The sequence below is a fragment of the Excalfactoria chinensis genome, chromosome 5 (genome assembly GCF_039878825.1).
Source record: "Excalfactoria chinensis isolate bCotChi1 chromosome 5, bCotChi1.hap2, whole genome shotgun sequence".
Taxonomy (NCBI): Eukaryota; Metazoa; Chordata; class Aves; order Galliformes; family Phasianidae; genus Excalfactoria; species Excalfactoria chinensis.
In genome coordinates this window covers 25,670,996-25,683,478 of record NC_092829.1, presented here as the reverse complement: position 1 = coordinate 25,683,478, position 12,483 = coordinate 25,670,996, and the positions used below count along the sequence as shown (strand labels likewise).

The window sequence follows — 12,483 nt, the reverse complement described above, 5'->3', positions numbered from 1 at the left end:
GTTTCTAGCAAGTAAATGAACACAGTTATTGTCGAATGGTATGTAGAAGCTGCAGATATCTGACAGTTATGAAGAGGTGGTCTACATTTCACAGAGGTAACAGATGCAAACAGGAATCAGTTAAATATTGATCAGACCTGTTCAGGGTAGAGACCTATTTGACATCTACTAATAAGTCTGCAGGATCAGAAGATTAGAAAAACGTGGAGAAAGCTCAACCTGAATCAGACAGACTTGTCTGTGAAGATTCCAATGATGAAAAAGTAGAAGTTAGAGAGAATGGAACATCTGGACTGTGACTTGATTTGTATAAATAAAAGCCAAGCCAGACTCAGCCTCATTGCACACCTCCACCTTCCTGAAGACAGAAAATTCTGAAATTGAGAGAGGCAACAAAGAGTTTACCTACTAGCATTCTTAACTGAAATCATGGACATACAACATCTTCTTTGTTTGCTTCTTATCTGTAGAGAAGTCCACAATGAGAAACGAGAGATGTATGCTCATACAGACATGGGTGATATTGTAAAGACTCAACTACAAAGCACCTTCATTCATGATGGACAACAGCTTTGAAGGTTTTTTAATTCTTGTTTATTTGTTTGAGACAAAATCAACTGAAATACGTCCAAGACCCCCAAGTGAAGAAAAAATTTATAATTTCAAATCTGATCTCAATATCAAACTCCAAAGCTATTTTCTACAGCTTGTAACATTACTTCAGAATACTTGAATGACAAAGTCTTTGGGTAATACTCTAAGAGAGTAAGAAACACATAAACAGTTTATGTAAAAGAAGAAACTGTAACTCATAAGGCTTGTTTCTCACATGTTAATAATGACTTGAATGACTGGAATGATCAGGACAGTGTATAAAATTGTGCCCTGCATGCTGTAAGAACACAGCAGCACAGAAGTGCCATTATAAAATGCTATCCTCTTAAATTTCTTAAATAGAAGTAATTTCTATTTCATTAAGACAATGGACATTCTGACAGTGGATTATACTTGACTATATCTAACAACTAAGCCAATGATTTCAAATCTTGGTAAAAAAACAAAACAAGTAAAACAATAACAACAAACAGAAATAGACTTATGAAGTCAATATTTATATATTGTGAAATTACCATGAAAAGATGTAAGTTCCTTAAAAACAATTAAACAATTAACTTTACATAGCTGAAATTGTTCAACATATGAACAAGCATATCTGCAAATATCTACAGGTGACTGTCATTCACCTGTATGTATACAGGTTAAATTATAAAATGTGGAGCCAGAAAAATCATACTAGAATCATGTAAGGAATACTCTGTATTTAGCTTGTGTCTAAACTTCACTAGCAGCCGCTCTAATCACTTAACCATCATTCCAGAATTTAACAATCCAGACATGGAGCCAAAAGAATAAAAGTAAATAAACAAACAACAAAGATTAAACATAAATTAATTAATTAAAAAAAAAAAAAAAAAGGAAAAGGAAAAGGAAAACACAATGAGAACCAACCACACCACCACCAACTTCACAAGTAAGTTTTCTTTAAAACAATTTCCTGCTCAGGTTCTGTGTGGAAAACTACATCAAACTGAGAAACAAGAGAGGAAGTATTAAGGAATATCACTATGCACCTCTGTAACGTAGTTTCTCAGTAGTGACTTGAAAAAAGTTTCATTTACATTGCGAAGTGGAAAAGCACTTTCTACTGCAATAAATAAAATTCATTTCCCACTGGGTTAAAAGGTGATGGCATAAAATCCAACACTTTACAGGATGAAAAGACATTTAAAGCACAGATCCACTCTTCAGGTTTCTCTGTCTTCCTCTCGACCTCAGGCAAAATCATTTTCATGTCTAATAACTGAGAAACTAATTCTAAAAATCAAGGCTTTTCTTATCAGTATTTTCTTATAAATTATGTAGAGGGTATTTTCGTTTTGTTTTTAATGCAGAAGTATATCACATAAAGAAAATAGTAGTAATAATTAGAAATTATATGCAATGGCTTGGCACAGTTTCATCCATTAAAAGCAGTGTGTTCATTTACTACATCTTCATATATACATTCTGTGTATGTCATTACATAGAAAGTGAAGTATTTGCATACAGTTACCAAATTATTTATAGGACACTGAATCTTCCTAGTGTAGAGGACCAAACAAACTTATCCTATGTAGAAAAGGTGAGAAACTAAAGATAGGATTGATAGATAGAACAAAATATTACTAATGTTCATACATTTCTTTCATCTTTTTCTTATTCAATAAAATGGAAAATAATTTATTTAAAATTCTATATGACTAATGCCACATTCTCCTTATAGAAAATGATTTCTTTAAAATTAGAATTGCTCTGGAAATTACAATGAACTAGAGAAAACACTAATCCAAAGATGTCTTGAAAATATATTTTGCATGTCCTGTAGATACCAAAGTAAGACAATATAAAACAGGCAAAAAGATGCCAAAAATAACAGAAAATGAGTATCAGATAACATCTCAAGTAAGTTATCTTTATATTTTCACATTCTCATATGTACGATTTTTAAGTATCTATTAAAAGGTCTAAAATACAATTAACATTTTTGGGTTTCCTTTTGCTTTATTTAAGATACATAAAAATAGTAAACATGCTTTTAATTCTCTCTTATTTACAAGAGGCTTGAATTCTTAATTTTAAACTTTAGCAATCCTTTTAAACTAAAACCTAGATGTGTATTATTGCCTAATACAGTAAAGAAGAGTTTACTAATTAGAGTCTGAAATTTGTAAGACTTCTGGGAAACATGGAACATGCAAGCATAAGGAAGAAGAGGACTAGTAATTTAGTAAATTACTAAAGAAGAAAATAACATTTTCTGAAGGAACTTATGTTCACCCCTTGCCGTCTTAAAATTTTTATGCTTCTCAAAAAGGAAGCTAATTCTAAGCTGCTGAGGTGACTCTCTATTCCCAACAAAAAACTCACTTGTTTGATGCGGTCTGGATTAACAGTGGTCTGAGGCTGTAGGATGCTGACAGGCTCCGTCTTGGCCACATTTTGAGGCATTTCTCGAATCTTCTCTGCAATGAAGCCATGAACTGCATTTAGTGCTTCAACTGTTCCCTGGATCAGACACACCCGCTCCGTAGTACCTGAAAGAAAAAAGTTGACCTCAATAAACTGGGTTTGTCGGAACTCACAAATCACGTGAATTATGTCATAAAGATGGCACTCAAAAGCAGCCTTAAAAAAATATCTAGCAGTATCTCAGTAAGTATCTCAAAATGTTTTAAGCAACTCATATTTATGTAGACTCCACAAACATGTAACTTTCCAATCCAGTCTGGATAAAAGACTGTTTGTAAATAATTTGAAATAAATAAGTAAATAAATAAATAAAAGAACAGAAAACATTCAGTTCAGCTGGAACTACTAACAAATATTTTTTCATTGTTGTATTTTTCAGAATACACATCTTCCAAATTATTTTAGATATTTCAAATATTCTTTAGAAATTTAAGGAAACACAAGGATGAAAGTAATAACTTATACTGCAGAGGAACTTGAAACTTAGTAATGTACAACTGAAGTGAAAGTGCAAATACATTGACTTGAAACAGAAACTTTATATATAGATCTTTAAAAAAAACTGCAGTCATTATGGCAAGACCTTTCAAGGCCACTGAAATCATATGTTTGAGTACTCATCTTATCTTTTAGAATATTCATATTTTAAAATACCCTTGTAATAACTTTACTGGAAATATGGTATTTTAGTTGTATTTTATATGATTTACCAGAAATTATGAAAGCCTGTATTAAACAACTAATTAAGACTTAACAAATTACCTTTCAGGAACTTCTATTAATACAGTAATGCTGAAAGTCACTCCTGTCTCTAGACTCTACAGGATTACCTTCTAAGCATCCATCTTCTAAGATTGTGAAAAAATACTACATACTTCTCAAATATATCTGATATGTGAAAACAATATTTACTGAGTGTGTAGGAACCTTGAACCTTGTCCACCAAGGGGAAGGGAGAATCTGCATGGTCCCATCCTGGGCTCCCCATTCTCTTTTCTAAAGACTGTACAGTTGCTCAAGAAAAACTGTCTTTAAAAATATTCCTCATTCCCAAACACTGCAAAGTGTAATCTTGTTTGTTATCATTTCACTGTTTCAGTGTAACCTGGTTTTCTTTTCTGCACTATCTAATTTTGCCCAATGGGGTTATCAGCCCATCCTAAGACACACTCCTTACAGCATAGCAATGTAGCCTGTAAAAGAGAATGGTACAATAGCCTTAGTCACCTGCAAGAACAAATTGTTTTTCATTACTAAATGTTTCCCATCTGCTACTGTGGGCAATCTCTTTAGATTAAATATTGCATTCAGCAAAGATAAAGAGCCCTGACTGCACAGGAACCAAATGTGTTCATATACACTCAAAACCCTGCAGTGCCTTTTTTTAAAAGAACATATGCCATCAGGCAACACTGAAATCCAACTTCCTGGAAGTAGCTCTACAGCCAAACTGATATAAAGACAAACAAACAATATTTTCTCTATTAAGCTGTCATTTTAAAATATTTTTAATTAGGATTAAACCACACTAATCATTATCTAAGAAACTACCAGGTTAATAATCCTTGAGATTAAATCTGAAGATAAATTGATTACATTCTGAGCAGTACGCTACATGTATGTCAATACATTTGTCAGTATTGACATACATGTTGTCAGTATATATAGATTGACAATATTGTCAGTATATAGCAAAAAAACCAGAATATTTATGTGACCAGTTATAACAGTTTTTCAATAAATCATCTTCAAAATACAAGGGATCTATTTTTTTCCCACCAAATAACACTAGTTATTTGTAAGAAGGGGGTTTGAACGACATAAGCGGAAGTTACCACTGTAAACGAAGCTTGGTTCCTACATGTAGCTTTCTTGATGCCTACTTTTCTACTTGGCTTCTTCCTCCCTTCAAAAACAACTCCTGTGGTTTTTGTGTAAAGCAATCCAGCTCTAAGAAAATGCTCTGGGGAGTCTTTACAGAGCAGTATTAATTGTCTCCTAAATGATGAGATGCGATGTGGATTGATCAATGCAGCTAATGCAAGTGTTCTCTAGGTCAGCAGACAACACACTGAAATCAAACACAGATCAGGTTACATCCAAGCTACTGGAGTCTGATGTGGAAAGCACTTAACAAGGATGACTGCTGTCAAAACATGTGAAAAGAGAACAGCCAGTGCTAAACAGGAATTTCATTGGACTTGGCACTAAGTGACTAGAGGGTATGCTACTGTCTGTGTTATTTTAGAACACGCACTATAGTACACACACATTTAATCATACTACAGTCCAAACATACTGCATTCTAATACGCACAAACCAGAATGCAGTAAACAGACATCACTACTCCCTGAAGAAAGAAAACTGTGCAGATGTACACTCCATGTAGAGTAAGATACAGCTTCAAAACATGTTATTATAGCAGTCCACTTTCTTTAAAGGTTAGGACTTATGATTTCTACAGGAATAAATGAAAAATGTCAAAAAGAAGAGGGGTCTGAAAAAATTGTTCACACACACAGCTGGGAAATACTTGAATCTTTTGAAGCAATGTTGTCATATTCCCTCATATAAATCTAATGGCTTTTCATTCAGACAACTGTGTAAAACCATTTGCATAAGTCACAAAAGATAAACTACAAGATACGTGACCAACCTGCACAACAAAAATAAAATCACTGAAGTTGGTGAGATGTGTCATTTAAAAAACTCCTAGTCTCAATTACTGTCTTAAGCAAACCATTAGATTATTATTTTCAGACATTTAACAAACCCACTGCAAGTTTCTACAAAAAAAAAAAAAAAGAACAACTCAGACATCAATACTTCTTCACATAATCTTCAAAATGTGTTAAAATTACAAATCCCATTCTTGAAAACAGCTTAAAGCTTGAAAGACAAGCTACTAAATTTTTCTTTACAGACTTTTTTTGTGTGAAGACTTTGTCAGTATGTTTTTAAACACATCAAATCAGAGTTATTGTCATATATGATACATTTCCTTGTAAATATATGAAGAAATTAAAAATATACAAGTCAAGAATAGCTCTGCCACAGAAAATTAATATATATGCAGATTAAGTGGTCATCATCTGCTCACTTATGCTCACCAAAAATGTATTTCTAAAACTAGAACAGGAAAAAGGAATTTGAACCACGTTTTTATTTGCTTTTATAGGCAATCTACAGGTCCTAATGAAAACAGATATTGAATTAGAAAAAATACTTTCCACAGTTCCAGCAGGGAGAGAAATAGGTAAGCATTAGCAGCCATCGCCCTTAAAAGTAAGCCCTTCTGACCCCTTTACCCACCTAGAACTTCACTTCTGGCAAACATCCTTTCACAACTACCTCCCTCTAGTTTACAATATAAATGTTTAAATCATTTTAAATGCAGTTGTGAAACTTCAAACTCTCACACAACAATCTTCCAGTATGAATAGGTTACTTGCTTATTAGGCAACCAATACAACTTTTTAAACAAAAATACATGAAGGCTGCAATACAATGAAAGAAGCTCAGGAATTTGATGTTTGCAACATTGTTATTTCTATTTCTAAAGGCATACACTGACCTATACTAGGTACTATGAAGCTTTAAGTGTTTCCTTCAAAGTTCTGACTCAATAAGCAAAAGTTCTACTGCATTCACAGAAACATTCACTAAAAGTAAAATGTGCTTCTGTATTTTGTGAACCTGAGTCAAAATACTTTGGGAAACATGCTGTACCTTTCAGAAATGAATGTCTGGGTTTCTCTATATTTTTTGTTGGGCTTTTGTAATCAATCTTAAAGAGCCCAATGCACTTCCAGCATAACATAGCCCCAATACATCTACTGATTATATCTCCTTATATTTTTCCAGAGTAGCATGCCAAATTGTTTGTCAGTGAAAGGGAAAACCTGACAGTGGAGCCACAGCTAAGGCTAACTAATGGAAAGGCTAAGTTACAGTCTCTCATCAACTGAATTGCATTAAGCTTTTTATTTGATAAATCACAGTACAACTGTTTACTAACCTTTGAATCCCATGCATTCATTTTTCTGACCAATCATGAAAAGGTCTGTACAGTGGATTTCTAACATAGCTACCAAATTTTTCAGCCTGTTACTTACCTCACAAAATTTGGTAGAATATGATAGTGCCTTGTACACAATTACTCCGGAAATATAAAATAGTCTTTTGTAAATTGCCAGTAATGTTCTTAACATGAGAATTCTCTCTTGTGAATAACATTTCTTCCCTACAATTACACAAAATCTCAATAAATAAAACCAGAGAATGAAGAATGTGTTTTATTGAAATACATTAGTAGTATTTCATACTTTAAAGAGATGTAAGAGACTTTTCTCAGATAAGTGCCAAAACGTACATATCCTTAATTGTAACAAGTCACATATATGCAAACTGTCATAGAAAGCTCAAGAAGGCACTTTTCTCCATCAGTAATTCTCTCTTTGCTGTACTTGTATTCTCAGTTCTTGAGACAGATCTAATTGTTATTAGTTGAGAGCTCATTCCCATCTCCATCACAGAAAGACATCTTTCTCAATACAAACCTTGATGTCTTAACATACTTTCCTGACTAGAATAGGAAACAAGGGCTGGCAGCAACACTAACACACTCATGTTCTGATTCATTGTGATCCAGACAAAATAATTTGGGAACTGTTTACACAAAACACACACCAAATTAGAGACTGAAACTTAATATTGCCCGATAAAGTAATTAAAGTAACAGAATCAAAGAGAAAAATCTAATTGAAGCAATATGTGAAATCAAAAAGAAATAAGTATGGCCTGCAGGAATCTTATGATGTCTCTTTCACAAAACCAGGGCATACTTAACATAGATGCAGATAATCGACTAGGCACATTCTGCTTCACTAATACTCTATTCTTCCTTAACAGAGAGATAAACAAATTCATTTACTGTTTCATCTGCAATTACACCTCCTGACATTCTAACTATTAATGTTTTCTGTTGCTATCTTATAATTCACATCAGTCAAACATCTAATAAAAAAGTTGAAATGTGTATGAAGAGCGGTCTGATTCTTGAAACATGGAATGTTAACCAATACATGTAACCAATCTATGCATGTGATTTGCCAAAATCTGGAAAGCGCACATTAGAAATATTAGTCTTCCAGTATTTTCTTATCAGGTGTCCTGAAGTTCAAAGGAAGCCTTAGCAGAAACAGGTAACAGGTGACTGCTGAGCCCATACTGATCACATGTAATCTTCCAGATGCAGCCCACCAGTGTGGCCAAAACAGTTAGCTAACTAGATTTCAGAGAAGTCTATTTTACTCAACTGTAGATCCCAAACTCAATGCTTTCCCAGGTCCTCACACATATTTATGAAGGGAAAAAAAGAACATTCCAGAATATGCCCCATTGTGCCCAACTCCACTTTCAGCTGTGTATAACAAAAAGCCTCAGTGTGATTTGTAACTTCACCACCACAAAATTGGGACAGAACACTACACTTGAACACTGGAGCATCATTGTGAGGTAACACACAGTCAGGAGAAATGTCAAAATAAATGCTTGTCAAAATAAAACGATAAAAATGTTAATCTAAATAGCAATGTTGAAACAAGACAGACTCTTAGGTACACTGCTAGGAGTTCAAAATAAATCAGCTGTCTTAGTAAGTGTTCACAGTTTCTGCAACTTCATTTTGGCTTTTTCTCGAAGTATACAACACAGCAAGATGATAGCTTGAGTTACTCAATTTGCATATATATGGATGCATCTAGACAAAGGTGGCTAGCCATGAACATATGTGCACACACACATTAACACTTACATACTATTTTATATTGTATATATTGAAAGTTACCTCCTTATGTACAATTTAGATACTGAAATGAATCAAGATGAAAACTTCTTCAAAGCATGAGTTTTCATATTTATAAGAAAACTGCAGGTTCAGAGTACATTGCGCTCAGGTCATGAGTGAATTAAATGAACCCAGGTTTGATATACTTATTAGTATGAACTGAGAGGCTATCCCCCGTGAGAAAGAAATGTAAGAAATTAAAAAGCATATAAATTTTCAAAAACAATAACACTACACAACTGAAAAAGACTTTGAGAGAATGGAGAGTCATCTTGAAAGCAAACAATCCCTTCCATACAAAATGTTTTGTTGAATATCAGCTAGGGATTTCATGCTAATTTCCAAAACATAAAATTATACAAACAGAGATAAGGAATTACTGATAGTTATTACACTATCATAATCCTTCTTTACTGTCTAACGTAACTACTTTCCTCTGTTTAAGATTTTTTTAATGAAAAAAAATTGTAGATTTCACTTGAAAAAGCTCAATAATTTCACTCAAATCAAGAAAAGGTCAGGGATTGTTATGGTTTTATGTAGGATTGTTAATTAGAATTAAAAAAACAAACAAACAAACAAACAAACAAACAGAAAATGCACGTGCTAATGAATGAAAAACAAATTTCTACAAAATAAAAGCTTAAGATATGGAAAAGACTACAAAGTGTTGACAAACACTATACATTGGTTGCTCTAAAAGTAATGTCTCCTATTTATTTACACTGAAACTAAAACTTCTACAAAGAGCACAATATAACGTAACAAATTCTCAGCTACAAGATATTATTTAAACACAGCCATCACTATCAGCAATGCATTTTTGCCAGTGATGAACAAGAACCTGCATGCTGTGCATATAAAAATCTGTACTTGAGAAAATGGCCCACTGTCACAAAGCTGCTATAACGACATCGGTGCTTTCATCAGTGACATATAACATAGTCACCTGTCACCCTTTCATACGACAGTATTTTATTTCATCAGCCCAAATACATGAAATCCTGGAAGTGTGGAATCCAGACTATATGGAAGGTGTGGTAGGACAGCTCAGACAAGACTGGCAATGTGCTCCAAAGTCTTCAAACTGGTATACAGCCTGGTATTACCACGTTGCAAGAGAATGATTGTCTTCTTCTCTGCCCTGACTGGAATTTTGAGCCTTCAGCTGAGTCAGTGGTGCACTGTAACAGAATTCCAGGAAATCCAGAAGGATCACTACTTTCCTATCCCCAAAGACCGTGCACATCACTTCACCTGCAGAGGGCTGCATCTTGAACTTTTTCTTCAGAGGGAAATTCTCATGTCACCACTCCATGGACAGTTGTTTTGACTTCAATCCACATCTCATCACTAGTATTGATGCAATCCAGGAAACTGTCACATTCAGCTTTGTATTTGTGCAATAGGTCTTGACAAACTTGTATATAGCATTCTTTCTGATCCTGAGTGAGAATTTCTGGGACCTACCTGGTCCCATTTTGCAATATTCCAATGCTGCCATCATTATTTCCAATGCATTGAAGCTGATATTTGTCTCCTTACAATGTTCCCTAGTCATAAACTGCCAATTCAAGTGGATGAGATGATCAAGACACACTCCATTTTATGGTGTGATAGCTGTGCATGGTTGTCCAGAACTGTGGCTTGTCTTTAACATCATTGTCATCACTGCTGAAATGCACCACACATCTCTTCACTGTGCTCACATCCACTGTTAGGTCTTCAGCATCATTCAACAAGTGTAAATGAATATCAATGGGTGCAATTTTTTTCTGCATGAAGGAATTCAATTATACACCTTCACTTCATATACACTTCCATGTTAGATGCCACTGTGTCAGACTGCCCCTCTGCTGCCATCTGTTAGATGGCAACAACATGTAACTGAATACTGGCAGGAAGGTTCATTTTATGCTGCCATAACACCAAACTCCACTTTGATAACATGGTCCAGCAAAATAAAACAGGAGGCATTACTTTTAGAAAAGCTTTCATAGCTTTTGTTCATTATGTTTGGAGAAATGGTTGACTTGGTATATTATTTATAAAACCATACTATAACAAATATACTACTGCTCAAACAAACAGAATCAACGCTTACTGAATTCCATCATAAAATTTTGTGCACAAAGGAAAAAAACAGTATTGTTGTGATCAAAATATGCAACAGTAAAATCAGTTAGTATTGGCTAAAGAACTTTTTTTTTTTTTTTTTTTTTTAAGATTCAGTTTCAATCAGAAAGTGAACACAATTTGTATAGAATAAACTAATGAAAGCAAGTAGAATTGAAAGATACAAAACCTAAACAGAATGAAAAATATTTGTTAATATTAAAATGTGGCATCGATTACAAAAACAAAAAACCGCAACAGCACAGCTGACTAAGGATCCTCAAGTTAGGTTATATTCTCTGCAAATGTAGAAATCTAATTTCTTTTTTCAACCCAACAGTTGTTGATAAATAGTTTAAAAAAAAACTTTTATAATAAACTATTATAAACTATTTTTAAAAAATAGTTTAAAAAAACTATTTTTCAAAATGAAATAGGCTTGCCATTATGTTTCTTACATCTATTTCGTAATAAGCCGATAATAGGTTGCTTATTGATATACTTGTAAGATTACTAAGGATCCAAGAATTTTGCTGTTACTACTTTTACCCAACCAGTAAACTCTACTCATGTAAATAAATAAATAAATTCAAATTAATAGAATACATCAAAGACTAATGGAAAATGTGAAGGTCTCTGAGAAAAAGAAAGCTGTTAAAATCATTAAAATGAAAGCACACGGAATGTCCCCATAAGATCAAATTTGATGGAGGAACAGAGGTTTGACCTTGTTTTTGTAAGAAGACAATAGAATATACAGATGTGAAAAAAATGTGTTCTTCAAGCTATCTGAAATGAATGAGAATATTTTTCATGCAAAGCAATGTTATGTTGGCAGTTAAACCACCTATGCTACACTATAGTAATGTAAACCTTTGTTAATATTGCTTCCTACACATACATTTACTGAAAGAAAAAAGCCCACTTCCATTTAAGCAGTAAAACATACTTTAAGAAGTTGTAGGAAGTAATGCATCTTATAATTTGAAGTGATAACAGTTCAAATCACCATGGGAGTTTTTCTCATAAAAAACAATTTCTCAGCTTTCATAGTTTAAAAGCCTGTGAAAAGTTGTGGAAATTTTTTTTAGATAAGGCCAGATGCTCAAGAAATCAAATCACCTCCTACACTCATCACTATCTATCTGTTCAGAAGAAGCAAAAAACATATTCCAGGTAAATGAGCTATACTAAGCTTAGAAATTAATCTAGTTCTAGAGAAAAATTTCTAATACTTGTACGCTATGAAAATACTTGCTTATTGCTTGTATATTTTAAATATACTTGCACGTAAAAAACAGAAAGCTAGCATGTAAAGCTATTTTTTCTTTTCTCTCACTCTCTTGTTTGTTTTTTTTTTTTTTTTTTTTTTTTTAAACAGCACACCTATTGCTGCATTGCTGCTGTATGGTTTTTAAAACACAATCCTTAAAAAAGAAAAAAAAAAAGTC

At 33.4% G+C, this 12,483-nt stretch overlaps 1 protein-coding gene across 3 annotated transcripts in view; it reads right to left on the bottom strand.

Annotated features, from left to right (window-relative positions):
* NOVA1 (NOVA alternative splicing regulator 1) overlaps positions 1–12,483 on the bottom strand; it is a 132,746-nt gene that overhangs the window by 34,905 nt on the left and 85,358 nt on the right. For all 3 annotated transcript variants that reach the window (XM_072337584.1, XM_072337581.1, XM_072337583.1), the window contains exon 3: positions 2,968–3,134. In XM_072337584.1, coding sequence (XP_072193685.1) covers positions 2,968–3,134 — 167 coding nt within the window. The remainder of the gene's footprint in view (positions 1–2,967; positions 3,135–12,483) is intronic.